The following is a 13,337-nucleotide window of genomic DNA, read 5'->3' as shown; positions in this document are numbered from 1 at the left end:
GTGCATGTATACAGTCATGTGTAACTGCACACCATTGCACCACTAAAATCAAGACTATTCCATAGCCCCGAATTGTCATTACGCGTGCCTGCACATCTGATGATTTTTCGGATGTCAAATGAGTAACATTAACGTACCTTAATTAGACGACCATGTTTACGTCGAGGATGTAAAAGGGGGTTAAACGTTTGAATATAAATACAGTGAGAGGTGCAAATGATCTTTGTTTCTTTTGTTGATTAACAGTCGTTTTAGACACGTGATACTTATGTATTTATGAATTGACGTGAGGCAAACTGTAAAGCTAACATTCTAACAACAACTGACAACTGTCTTGTGAACTAACTTCCAGGCTAGTGAAATATATTGTTTTACTAATGGTTTACCATGGATCATATTTGATCTCAACATGCATGTGTTAACACTAAGGTCTTGTATTCCCAATAAAACAATATGAATGAAGTACTGGGTTAAGAAACAATACGCATGTTTTCGTACTCACGAAACAGCAATTACATTGTGGATTTCCAAGAGAATATATTGATTGATTGTTGTGTAACGCCGCACTCAGCACTATTCCAGCTACAGACGTGATTGATACCATGAGCATCGATCATCGGTCCTTATGAATGGTATCCTTATTGGGAGCCAATATATGTGTATCGTTGTGCGTTTAACTAACCCTTGCAGTCGTTGTAATGCTGCCGCAGACCATTATAAAGAGCATCTTCCCGAGGCAAGGGGGTTAATTGACTATAAAAGTCCAGTTTCCACGCTTGCCGAACTAGGCTGGTATTATGGAGTTACATTTTGGCTGGACTAACGAGTCTACGCATAGTCCAATCGAAATCCGGTTCGTAAACTGTCGTGCACATTTCGGTCGATTGCGGGATTTGCAAAGCATGTACACCGCCAACTCGTTGTCAACAGATATTTTCCAGCCTTTTCGTGTTTTTAATCAAGGTGCTCGCGTGATTTGATAATATTTCGCGATGTAAGACCTGTTTTATCACAAAATTGATCCTGATTATCGATCAGATCGTCTTGACTAGACGCCGCCATTTTGCTTGAAATAAATGCAAGTGATGGAATTGGATTGGTCCATAGGAGAGGGACATAACTCATAATAACCTTTGGTTGCGCTACGGTGGAGCCCAGGAATTCCAGCCTATTTCGGCAAGGGTGGAAACTGGACTTTTAAAGTCAATTAACACCCTTGCCTCGGGGAGATGTTCAAAGCATTACCAAATCTATTATTAATTAATTATACGCTACAGCAGCTTACTCAATACATTCCTGGCGCCGCCTGTAGACACGCCTACATCACTGAGAAAGGCACTGAAGCTGCTCTCATATGATATCAGAACTGACGACTACTAACGTTGATGAATTGGCTTCACGTGATGTCAGTGGTGACGAATTGCTGGACCAGCAGAATGTGACCTGCTTTTTATGGCGGTCATGGCAGATATGGCGTATATGGCATTATCATGTTCGTCTTCATCCTGCATCTGTGTTGTGACGAATAGTATTTTTCCGTAACGAATGGTGTTTGAGCATATACAAATATAAGCGACAAATCAAGGCTATCAGAAAAAGTGTCAAGTCCAACAACCACCTGACCTTCCTACTCCGTTGCCGAGATTGCAACCTTGTTCCCAGAGGTTTTAAATTTTCTTCACCCGTCCACAAGATCCTCCATCATGCGAGTTGCAGAATAATCAAACATCAGATCCAGCACCTACGCAAACAAAAGGCCCACTTCCATCAGTGCTAATTACCTCCGGCCTCCAGTTTGCCCAGTGTCCGTTACCTATTACTTATCTATAATAACGTCCATACCATCAGCGCTAGTTACTGTAAATTGTTGGCTTCCATTGTCTATTGCTAAATCACCTCCAGCGCCATTCATCTGCCGGCTTCCCTTGTTAGTTTCTACCCTTTGTTATTTTCCACCTTTTGTTATCTTATTAATGTTCTTGTCCTTACATGTACATATATATGCTCTCTGCCTCATGGCATTCATTCACCTGTTGAAGGAGTAAGCATATACTCTGATACGTTGTGTTCCTCATAATAAAGAAGTTGACATCCATATATTCTCTTCCTTATGTGTATCACTTCTAAATGCCTTTCAAAGACTTTTCCATGTTCGTAAGTAATCTCTGCCAAAACGAATTCGATTTACGATTCCGTCTATATCAAGAGCAAGTGCTTGTGAATCCCTATCAAATAATGATGATATCAGGTGTTCCGGAAAAGGTTAGCGTATCCTGCCCCACCGGTGGTACCCGGTGTACCGCTGCCACAGCCTCCCGATAACGAGTTTATAACGGCACGACGCGCTGCCCCGTTAATACTCTATTGTGTGACTGGATGTTTGGTCTATAACGTGATATGTCTGATTTGTTTACTTGACGCCGTCGCATAAAGCGACAAACAACATTTCCATAATGATAAGAAAAGCAGAATTCATTGTACGATTCCAACTAACAACTAGTGTTTATGAATCACTAACAGTATCAAATTGTGATGATACCAAGCGTTCGCGGAATCACGACGTTGTGTCTGTATATGTTGGTTTAAATGCAACGTGATACCGAAGGCTTGGATTGTCTAAGAAAATATCGAAAAACAGGCTCTATACATTAAAAGCCAATTTAACACATCTTTACAGAATGAAAATACCCCCAATCTTAATTCAGCCTCGTTCGTAATCTCGTGGTAAAATCATTACTACCTTCAATTGCTAAGTAAATAATACTTTTAACATGAGCTCTGAGAGTGTTCATATACATGGATAAAAAACATGGACAGGGTATTTAATGTGCACAGTTATTTTATTTATCTCTGTCTACTCACAGTTCCTGCTCAAAACGTCATTTGAAACAAACCAAGCGTTTTCAGGTAAGGCTTTTATTTACGTAGGTTACATTAATTGAAATAACACAGAACATAAATTCAGCGCATATTTTTTTAGGAAAGGGTATGGGCACTCGCATTTTTAAAATGCGCATTTATGTCTAAAATCAAGAGCTCGCATTGTTTTCATGTCGCATTAAATTCCTGTTTTACAGTATCCAATAAACGGAGCACTTGTTCGCTTTACTGTTACTCTTAACGAGATATAAATATATGCGTGTTTTTCAAAGACAAATGTATTCCTACATAGTAACGGTATTGATTTCCTCAATGAATAAGTGAACTCAAACAGGAAATATCCACACTGCGGCCTGTCTGTCCTTCATAAATAATTACGCGATATGTATGTAATGATTGCATGTGGAATGTGCTTCGATATCAACGGTCCGTGGTAACGACTTCACATATAGCAACGATGCAGAACGTGATGATTCAAGTCAAGATTTGGCAGTTCAGGTGTAGATATATCCTGGGACAAACATCTTAAGTGTTTGTATAAAGTTGAATGGTGGCACGTGGTCCTGTGCACGGCGCACAGGTCACAAATCAGGTGTTAAGAAACGTCGGTCGCGGAGGGTCCTTGGATGGGTGACCACGTTTCGGCATCATGGCTTGCTCACCCAGCAGTGAATGGATATCCGGTAGGATGAGATGGCAATGTGGCTGTTAACCTTCTGGCGCCTAACAGACAGCTTGGGTTGAATACTCCCCAGGTAGCTGAGAATGAATCTTGAGTGCACAGTGATCCCGCTTTGAGCATACCCAAGAGTGCGCAATATATAAATAGCCGCCTATTATTATTATTATTATTATTATTATTATTATTATTATTATTATTATTATTATTATTTTATTCTATTATTATTATTATTATTATTATTATTATTATTATTATTATTATTATTATCATCATCATCATCATCATCATTATTATTATTATTATTATTAGCATCATCATCATCATTATCATTAATGCATCATTATCATCATCATCATTATTATTAATGCTCCAGTTTGAGTAATACTCAAGTTGCATTCCAGTACCCCCCTACTCAAATCCAAAGATTGTTCAGATCAAAAACCACGACATGTCCTGCATGTGCAAGCAGGTGTGTTTAGACGTGATGCACATATGCCCATGGACGTTTTGAGACAATGTCACCCGCGCCGGGATCGGAGATACATTGAACACAGGTTCAGACACGAAGTAATACAAAGGGTTTTAATAAGACATATGTACATTGGCGAGAATATTAAACGCACAAACAGGTTATACAAAAGTGCATGGCTTAAGACAATGCATTCAATTTAATTAGTCCAGTTGCTAATCCCATATTCATTTTAGGCATTTTTGTAAAATAAACCATTCAGCAACCCAAAAACATAACTATGATAAAACACAAGTATATTACGATGGAGGTCACAGTGACTTATATATACAAGGTCGTGAATCATAGCGTTATGGTGACTATTTCAGACTATTTCAATTAATTTCATATCGATTTTTTTGTATGAAGATCTTGACTGGGAAAGACTCGTATGATTGATATAACAAAATGGTATTTACATTTATACTTAGAGAGAGTGAGAATGGTTTTACGCCGCTTTTAGCAATATTCCAGCAATATCACGGCGGGGGACACCAGAAATGGGCTTCAAACATTGTACCCATGTCGGGAATCAAACCCGGGTCTTCGGCGTGACGAGCGAACGCTTTAACCACTAGGCTACCCGACCGCCCCTTATACTTAGAGATCCTGGAATCATGTTTGGATTCCGTGAAGGAATAGATCCTAAGCACCCCATACTTGTCATAAGAGGCGGAAAATAGGGATCAGGTGGTCAGGCTCTTCTAAATCTGAGTGATTGCGTGGCATCGTTACCGATGGCGGCGATTGTTGCTCGTGCCTTCAGTCACTGGTATACGTCGTCAATGCTAGTTTATTTACAGACATCGTGATATAGATGACATATTGCTGACTATGGCTTTAATTGTTGTTCCCTCACTCACTTGTGTGATGATGACATGTGTCAGCTGTTGGACTAAGATAACTTGCACTCACTCTTGACAAGTCGCAGTTTTGCTCAATGAATATGATCGAATCAGTTTTCTTTATCAATTCCTTGACTTCTGGCGATATAGTGATGCCTCGTTTATCATGGGCTGACTTTGATCTTAAACCGTCACCTTTGACATGTGATGTTGCACCCAACAAGGACAACGATGATGTTGTGTCAACTGGTGATTCGGAAAGGTGTCTCTTGGTTGTCCTTGCGCGTCCAAGAACGTTCGGTTGTTCATCAACTGATAATGGTTTACTAATTTCATAGTTCTTTCTTCGTAGTTGTATTACTTCGTCGTGAGTCTGTGAGAAGGATGATGTGGAATTAACATCTCTGTCAAGGATTACCCAGTATGTGGTTGTCCAATCATCACTGTCGTGGTGATCCCCCGAGTTGCTTGTACGCCCTGGCTGTGTCCCTCCATTACTGTCATGGTGATCCCCCGAATCCCCTGCAGGCCCCGGCTGTGTCCGACCTTCCGGAGGAGGCGACGTTGAGGAGGCACGCCTGCAAAACAGTAATATCACTGTGTAAGTAGATGCTGAAAAAAGGATTAGTTATTATAGGAGCAATTTTGGCCCACCAGATGTATGCCTTATCTAATAAACATAATTAGCATAACTATCAGAATTAATGTCTTGAAATGTTGTCAGATGTGTTAATAAGAATGAGGATACGCTTTTTAAAGACACTTATCACATCGCCAAGTCATACAATGATGAAATACGTTTGCGATTTGGTACCAGTGACATGCCACAGTAGTTTTCTGTAGCCCCTATTTGTCATTGCTGGTGAAGTAATCTTCTCACCTTTTCACACATTCTGATAATCGTTGCAGGATCAATATCCCCATCACCAAAATGACAATCATCGCCAGGATTCCAGTGGTTATTTGGAAAGGGGAAATTGGTCCTCCTATAGATAACAAATACATAGATCAGAACTCAATTTATCATAATGCAGATAAGCAATGCGCTTCTAATAAGCTTATACAAAATCCAAAGGGGTATCCATACTCCGTTCTCTAGATCTATCACATGAAGGCAATGTCAGATGTGGTACTGTCCAACTCGTTATGGTATATACTAAACAGGACTTACACTATGATATCGTGTTGACATTTTATACCGTCAGTATATACCCTGTTATTTTGAATTGTACCTTTAAAATTACTCATGGTCAAAACTGTTAATTCTTCCTTGTCCATTAAAAAATCTCAACAACAATCCCAACAGAGCTCAATCAAATTGCTTAAGTATAACACGAGCAGCCGGATATCAAAACTAAAATAGAACTAAGGGCACCGGAATAATGTACGGCAATAAATGACAAAACGCATAAGAGAACATGGTTTGAGAACACAAGAGTAAACACTGTCCTCCTTCATAAAGGACGTAGCGATCAAAATATCGATTCTGTACAATCATAAATGACCTATTAATGGGTAATATTGATCCCGTTATGGAATAGCCCTTAACCGCGTCAAAAATATATTACATACTTTATCTTTCTTTCTTGTCCAAAATACAACCTGCTGAATTAACGTTATGTCAGATTAAAATCAGAAGGACCTCCCTTGCCTACCTTACAAAGAATTCAAGTTAGCCTGCTATTAGAATTGTTCAATGTCAACAATAGTCATCCGGACATATATTTGACATATAGATATATCCATCCCACTGGTCGACGAATCACTGTCTGTTATTCGTCATTTCAGGGCAATCAATATACCGATAAACACCAGACGAGGCATTATTTCGTTGCTTGGTGTTTGAAATGAGTGATTGCGTTTGGTTCTTCGATGCCATTTAGAAAGTTGAAACACGAAATTGTAGACAACTCTACTGAGTACATAGTGCATTGGAAATTGATACTGAATTGTCAAAGCGACGTCATGATTAAACATTGTTATCATTACCACAGAAGATTAACAGAAGGAAAATGCTTGGTCATGCATCACTTTATATACTCCCCCATGACTTTATCACATCCATCTCTACATTTTTGGATGTGGGTGGCAGGTAACATTACATTTGTTCCTAGTGTAACCTGGCATACAGGTGTGACGCTCTCCGATGACAATATGACATACATCCGCGCAACTGGAGTTCACAGAGTGGACCATAAGTTCGGGTGTTCTGACATGTTCCTGTACAACCATCACCACAACGTTCACACTGTGTACAGGCTGTAGGACAGTTCACACCACAGTTATCTCCCTTCTTGCCGGCCACACATCCCTCTGTACACACAACCCTGTGTCCTTTTCACATCCATCTGTACAGTCAATCGTACGATAAGCATATGTTGCTGCGGACATATTCTAACCCGGAATCCCAACGGATTATTCCATGTAGACTTTATGTTGATATGGCCCTCTTCAATCAGTATACGTATTCCAAAGTAAAGACAGAGAAACACAAAATAATCCCTATCGTATTTCAAGTATCACAACTGTCACAACCCCCTCTCTTTGTGACACCAGCAAGTGCACAACATAACTACTTTCAAAGTGGTTATTCCAATGTGGGATTGAAATGAATAAAATAATATGTGTACAACTTACCCGGCAATGTACACTGTCCGTCTTGATTACATCCTTCCGTACAGGTGATAGGACAGGAGATATTACAGTACTTCCCACTGTTCCCTGGGTTACAACTCTCACACTTTCCGATCTCCTTATCACATCCATCGCTACAGCTGGAGGGACAGGTATCATTACAGTTCTTCCCTCTGTATCCCGACACGCAGCTGTCACACTCCCCCGTGTCTTTGTCACATCCATCCCTACAGTTGGGGGGACAGGTAACATTACACTTGTCCCCCATGTAACCTGGCTTACAGCTGTCACAGTACTTCCCTGTGTAACCTGGCTCACAGCTGCCACACTCCCCCGTGATCCTATTACATCCATCTGTACAGCTGGAGGAACAAGGTGTTCTACAGTGTGGACCGTAATACCGGGGATTCTGACACGGTCCTGTACAACCACCACCATAACGTTCACACTGTGTACAGGCTGTAGGACAGTTCACACCACAGTTATCTCCCTTCCAGCCGGCCACACATCCCTCTGTACACACAACACGGGTGTTGTCCATCTGACAGCGAGAGTTGAGACAGGTGTCTGGACAGTCATGTTCACACTGTTTACCATAGAACCTGGAGTCCAGACACTGGAGACACTCTCCAGATGACGTCACACTGACACAGGGAGGTAGACACACGCCGTCAACACAGGTCACGTTGTTACCGTCACAGTTGCTACAAGGAGTACTGGCTGCGGAAGCTGTGAACAATGAGATAATAAAGGCAATAAAAAGTCAAACACACTGACACAGCGAGGTAGACACACACCGTCGACACAGGTCACGTTGTTACCGTCACAGTTGGTACAAGATGTGCTTGTAGGGGAAACGATTGGGAACGAAACAGCGTATAGTACTGAATATAATTAACAAGTAAACATCTTCAATACTATGATAGTTCAGTATTTACCTTTTCTGTATGTGAAACATTCATAGAGGAATGGAATAGTTACAGAGACTAGCCGTCTCGCCAAGGACAATGTTTGGTTTAGTTCTTGTCATATGTTAGAAGACAAAATGGACAGTATAGGTAAGTGTCGTGAATATCCTTTGATTATAATTTGTATAAAATAGCATTAACCTTCGCTTGAAAAGCAATCGTCTTACCTCTTTGTGAACAATGGCTTGGTAAGGCAATAACAAATCAGATAGTGCTAAATGCAATATGTCTGAATGACATATGATTTTGTTATAATAAAGTTATTCTGATCGATGTAAGTAACCATCTCTTTTAGAATGTGTCACAGTTGGTGCACAATGTGTTGTTTTTAACTGATGAGTGAGTTAGTGAGTATGGTTTTACGCCGCTTTTAGCAATATTCCAGCAATATCACGGCGGGGGACACCAGAAATGGGTTTCACACATTGTACCCATGTCGGGAATCGAACCCGGGTCTTCGGCGTGACGAGCGAACGCTTTAACCACTAGGCTACCCGACCGCCCCTTTAACTGATGAAGAATACACATGTACTGCATAACACATCTTATAGTGATGTATTTTATAGTATTAATATGTCATACAATTGCTTGTATGTGGATTGATGAAGCGTAACTATATTCGGGAGAGGGAAATTTTGGAAAGATATATACTAATGAAACTATTGAAATCTTCATACGATCAATGCTGTTATTGTGCTGTTAAGTGTTGCTACACGACAGTGGAAGGGGTGTTTAAACCTGTTTCATGCTTAATCTTATGTCCAAAAGAAGGAATCCCAGCTAAAATGTTTTCCACCACTTTCATAATGTTAAACTCAATATGAACTGAAACTTTAATATGTCGTACGAATACAACCAAATGTATACGGTGACGAAAAACAGGACAAATTGCCAATTTTTGTGAAAATTGTGCATTTTGCCACAATATCTTTGGGCAACGTAAAACAAATACAGAGGATAAAACTAGTGACAAAGCACGTTATGAACACATCAACCAAAAGCACCAAGAAAATATGCCACGTTTAACCGCTGTGTAGAGTGAGAAAGCCGTTTGGTATGGCGCAACAAGAACGTTTCGATGCTACTGTGTCACCGTTACCAGGTGCAACGTTTACAACAGACAGGACAGACATCAGACAGGTGTAGAAGCGAGACCACAGGTGACCACGCCCATTGAAGACTGCTATATCCCGACCATTCAACGACGGCAACGGCACCGACGGCACTGGAACACAGGGTGCGAGACTGAAGACGCGTCATGTTCTTCGATGAGTGTAGATATCATTTGTACAGAAATGATGGTCGGCAGGCTCGTTATTATTCAGGGATACCTGAATGCCCAGAGATACTGGGATGAAGTTTTGAGGCCCGTTGTGCTACCATTCAGTCGTCAAAGGCGCCGCGATTCGCTGTGCAGTGTTGCGTCCCTTGGACACGCCAGAAACCTATGATTGTGGGTTCGAATCCCGGTTCGCCACGATTAAGTTTCTAGGTTTGTCAGCACCATAGCGTGCTCGTGGGTTTCACCGAAGAGGTAAACGTCTAAGACCTGCATCACTTCCGGCTTTCCTCCCACATAAAGCTGACACGCCGCAATATAACTGGAATACTGTTAAAAGCGGCGTTAAACCCAACTCACTCACTCACTCAACCCTAAATAAGTAAAATCACAAACCTGCTATTGTGGATACCAGAAGTACCAGTGTCACAGACGTAACAACGCCGCGTACAAAGTCTATCAGGAGCATCATACTCTTTTCTAAATGAACAAAGAGAAACAAATCTGGTACATCAAGTTAAGGCCAAAACTGTCCTGTGCCTATTCAATATATACAAAACGTCAACGCCAAAGAATAACCAGTCTCGATTATCTGCTGAAACAGACTTCATTTGGCGAAAAGGCAAATGGTGGGGGGGAAACATACGACTGGATGACTGAAAATCAGTGATGACACCAGGTGTTAGCGAAAAAGGTAATGTTACTATGTTGTGTGTAATGTGTTCAGTGTGCTAGAATCAGTTGATCAGTAAATAGATAAATCTATGCTACATAATGGACTTATGTACTCGCAAATTATCATCACATCATATAAAGTAATACTCTTACCAGTAAATCTGACGGGTCTCTCTGTTGCGAGCGTCCTCAAGCGTTGAATGTACTGAATTGTGAAAGACAAGGATGCAGTCACTCCCTTTTTTCAGTAGCACATTATTATACAGTAGTTTCGATTGACGTATGGATCACACTGCTATCACATGTATGCATAAATTGAATAGGAATGTTATTTATAGCTATCTGCTTTCGGCAGAGACTTCTTATGAATATGTCGCTTATATTATATTATATATTACCCTCTATTACATAAGTTAGTATATATCACATGTCAGTGAGTGTTGTATGTATGCATTTTCGTGCACACATATATGTGTAACTGCACCACATTGCTTCACTAAAATCAAGAATAATCAAAACCCTATGATACTGAAATGATACATGAACTCACCTCTATTGAACGAGTATGTTTACGTCGCGGATGTAAAGGAGTTGAGTGAGTGAGTGAGTGAGTGAGTATGGTCTTACGCCGTTTTTAGCAATATTCCAGCAATATCACGGTGGCTTTACACAAATGGGGCTTTACACATTGTAACCATGTCGGGAATCGAACCCGGGTCCTCGGCGTGACGAGCGAACGCTTTAACCATGAGGCTACCCGACCGCCCCTTAAAGGTGTTGAAATTTTGAATAATATATAATCACTGCTGCAAAGTCCTACATAAGGATAAACGACTATTGACATGGATATTTCTGGAAAGAAAGTGTTGTATGTTATCGGAACGGGCCCCACTGGAACTATATACTCCAATATACATGAGACCAGCCTCACGTGGACGATTAAGCACTGTCTGAGTACAAACGATAACGCAATAGGCGTTCCGCAGGTCATTTCTAAGTGCGGTGGTAGTCACTAAGTGATGACGTCTTGCTTTTAACTGCCCTCGTGCGGCGATTCGTGTTACACAACATGACGTCAGAAACCCGGTGCAATGGACAAGGTCACAAGGGTAACCTGCCTCTGTGTTGTGACGAACAGATTTTTTCTGTGGCAAATAGTTTTTGAGCATGTGCAAAAGTTCCAGTGGTTTTGTACTGCTGCCACAGGTTCACAAATGCAATACCCAGAAATGGATGCATAGTTTAAAGTGCCTATTGCCATCTGTTACTGTTAATAAAACAATAGAGATTATGTTTGGGCGTGACGTTTTGTGACCATGCATACAAATCTTAAAGTTGTCACAATTTGGGTCAGTTTTTACATGATGTTGTATCATTTGTCCTTGGATACCTATTGTTTCCATTAATCTAAATGAATGTTCATCATCGTGATTATGGAAGGGTTTGTCGCTTATACTTACATAATAGGCGTTACTTGGACAGGATCTAATCCCTTATTCCCATTATTGAGACATGTTGTACAATTGAATGGACATGTCTGGTGACAGTTATCCTTTCCTTTATTCCCATCTATGCAGTCAAGGGAAAGTTGCGAGTGTTCATCACAAAGTTCATCCAAAGGTGCCATGCGTGGTGTTAAGATCAAGAGCAGTACCTCCCTATCTAACCTTTCATGCAATCTGTCAAACTCGTTAAGTGTCTTTGTCGCAGCCATCTCTACACCTTCCTGGACACCGTTTCGAATACAGGGTACCGCAGTAACGAGGATTGAAACACTTGTCTAAACACGCATTACCACGACACTCACATTGTCGTATAAAATGCGCCACACTGTGTTGCAAAATGAATATATTTCTCAACGTTTTTCAATCGACCCGGGGTAGAATAGGTCTTCAGCAACCCATTCTTGCCGTAAAAGGTGACTTTGCTTGTCGTAAAAGGCGACTAACGGGATCGGGTGGTAAGGCTCGCTGACTTGGTTGATGCAAGACATCGATCCCAGTTGCGTGGATCTATGGTCATGATATCAGTCACCGGATTGTCTGGTCCAGACTCGATTATTTACAGACCGCCGTCATATAGCTGGAATATTGCTGAGTGCGGCGTTAAACAACATACCAAACCAACCAAAATTCAACATAATCTGTAATAGAACTCTCGTGTCACTGGATTTTCTGGTTCATCGATCACTTGATTGTCTGGTTGGTTTACAGACTGACGTCGCATGGAAGGAGTACTGCTGTGCTGCATCAGGCAATAAATACTTACGTTTTTATGCAAATTGTATGAATGGCGGGTGCTACCGGTAGGGCAGGGCATGCTACTCTTTTTGCGAACACCTGGTGTCATCACTTATCTTCAGTCATCGTATCGACATTGCGTGGATCGATGCTCATGATGTCAATCACTAGTCTTGATTGTCTGGTCTAGATTGGATTATGTTCTCTCTGAACAACATTGGGGTCGCCAATCTCACAGCTAGATTTGAGATATGTGTATGAACACACATGCACACTGATTATACCTGTGCCCCCTCCCTTACGTTGCGAGACTAAATATTTTACTAAAACAGCAAGTAGGATTCAGATTTCGTTCAGTTTTATCACGTGTTTCAAGACATTCCACAGGTGTATTGTAAGGCCGAGTTAACACATGTAAACACAGCCGAAGTGTGTACAGCGCAGTAGTGTGTACAGAACAGTAGTGTGTACAGCGCAGTAGTGTGTACAGCGCAGTAGTGTGTACAGCACAGTTGTGTGTACAGCGCAGTAGTGTGTATAGAACAGTAGTGTGTACAGCGCAGTAGTGTGTACAGCACAGTAGTTTGTACAGCAGAGTAGTGTGTACAGAACAGTAGTGTGTACAG

General features: G+C 41.1%; 1 protein-coding gene across 1 annotated transcript; it reads right to left on the bottom strand.

The window, feature by feature from the left end:
• Positions 1 to 4,317: 4,317 nt before the first annotated feature.
• LOC139479746 (uncharacterized) lies at positions 4,318 to 7,848 on the bottom strand. Its single transcript, XM_071262607.1, has 3 exons — positions 7,553 to 7,848; positions 5,796 to 5,901; positions 4,318 to 5,493 (listed from the first exon to the last, which is right to left on the bottom strand). Exons 1-3 carry the CDS (start codon positions 7,815 to 7,817, stop codon positions 4,926 to 4,928), a joined length of 939 nt encoding a protein of 312 aa, XP_071118708.1. The 5' UTR covers positions 7,818 to 7,848; the 3' UTR covers positions 4,318 to 4,925.
• Positions 7,849 to 13,337: the final 5,489 nt, after the last annotated feature.

Source organism: Haliotis cracherodii, unplaced genomic scaffold, assembly GCF_022045235.1.
Source record: "Haliotis cracherodii isolate W230 unplaced genomic scaffold, xgHalCrac1.p SCAF_4, whole genome shotgun sequence".
NCBI lineage: Eukaryota > Metazoa > Mollusca > Gastropoda > Lepetellida > Haliotidae > Haliotis > Haliotis cracherodii.
The sequence above is the reverse complement of the archived record's forward strand: the minus strand, read 5'-3'. Positions and strand labels throughout refer to the sequence as shown.

What these genes read in the sequence shown, in the direction of transcription:
- LOC139479746 (XM_071262607.1), bottom strand. Translation starts at nt 7,817, where the DNA reads ATGGGGGACAAGTGTAATGTTACCTGTCCCCCCAACTGTAGGGATGGA. An exon ending in CGGACAGTGTACATTGCCGG is followed by an intron (nt 5,902 to 7,552) that starts GTAAGTTGTACA and finishes TGTTATCTATAG; the next exon opens with GAGGACCAATTTCCCCTTTC. An exon ending in TTATCAGAATGTGTGAAAAG is followed by an intron (nt 5,494 to 5,795) that starts GTGAGAAGATTA and finishes ACTGTTTTGCAG; the next exon opens with GCGTGCCTCCTCAACGTCGC.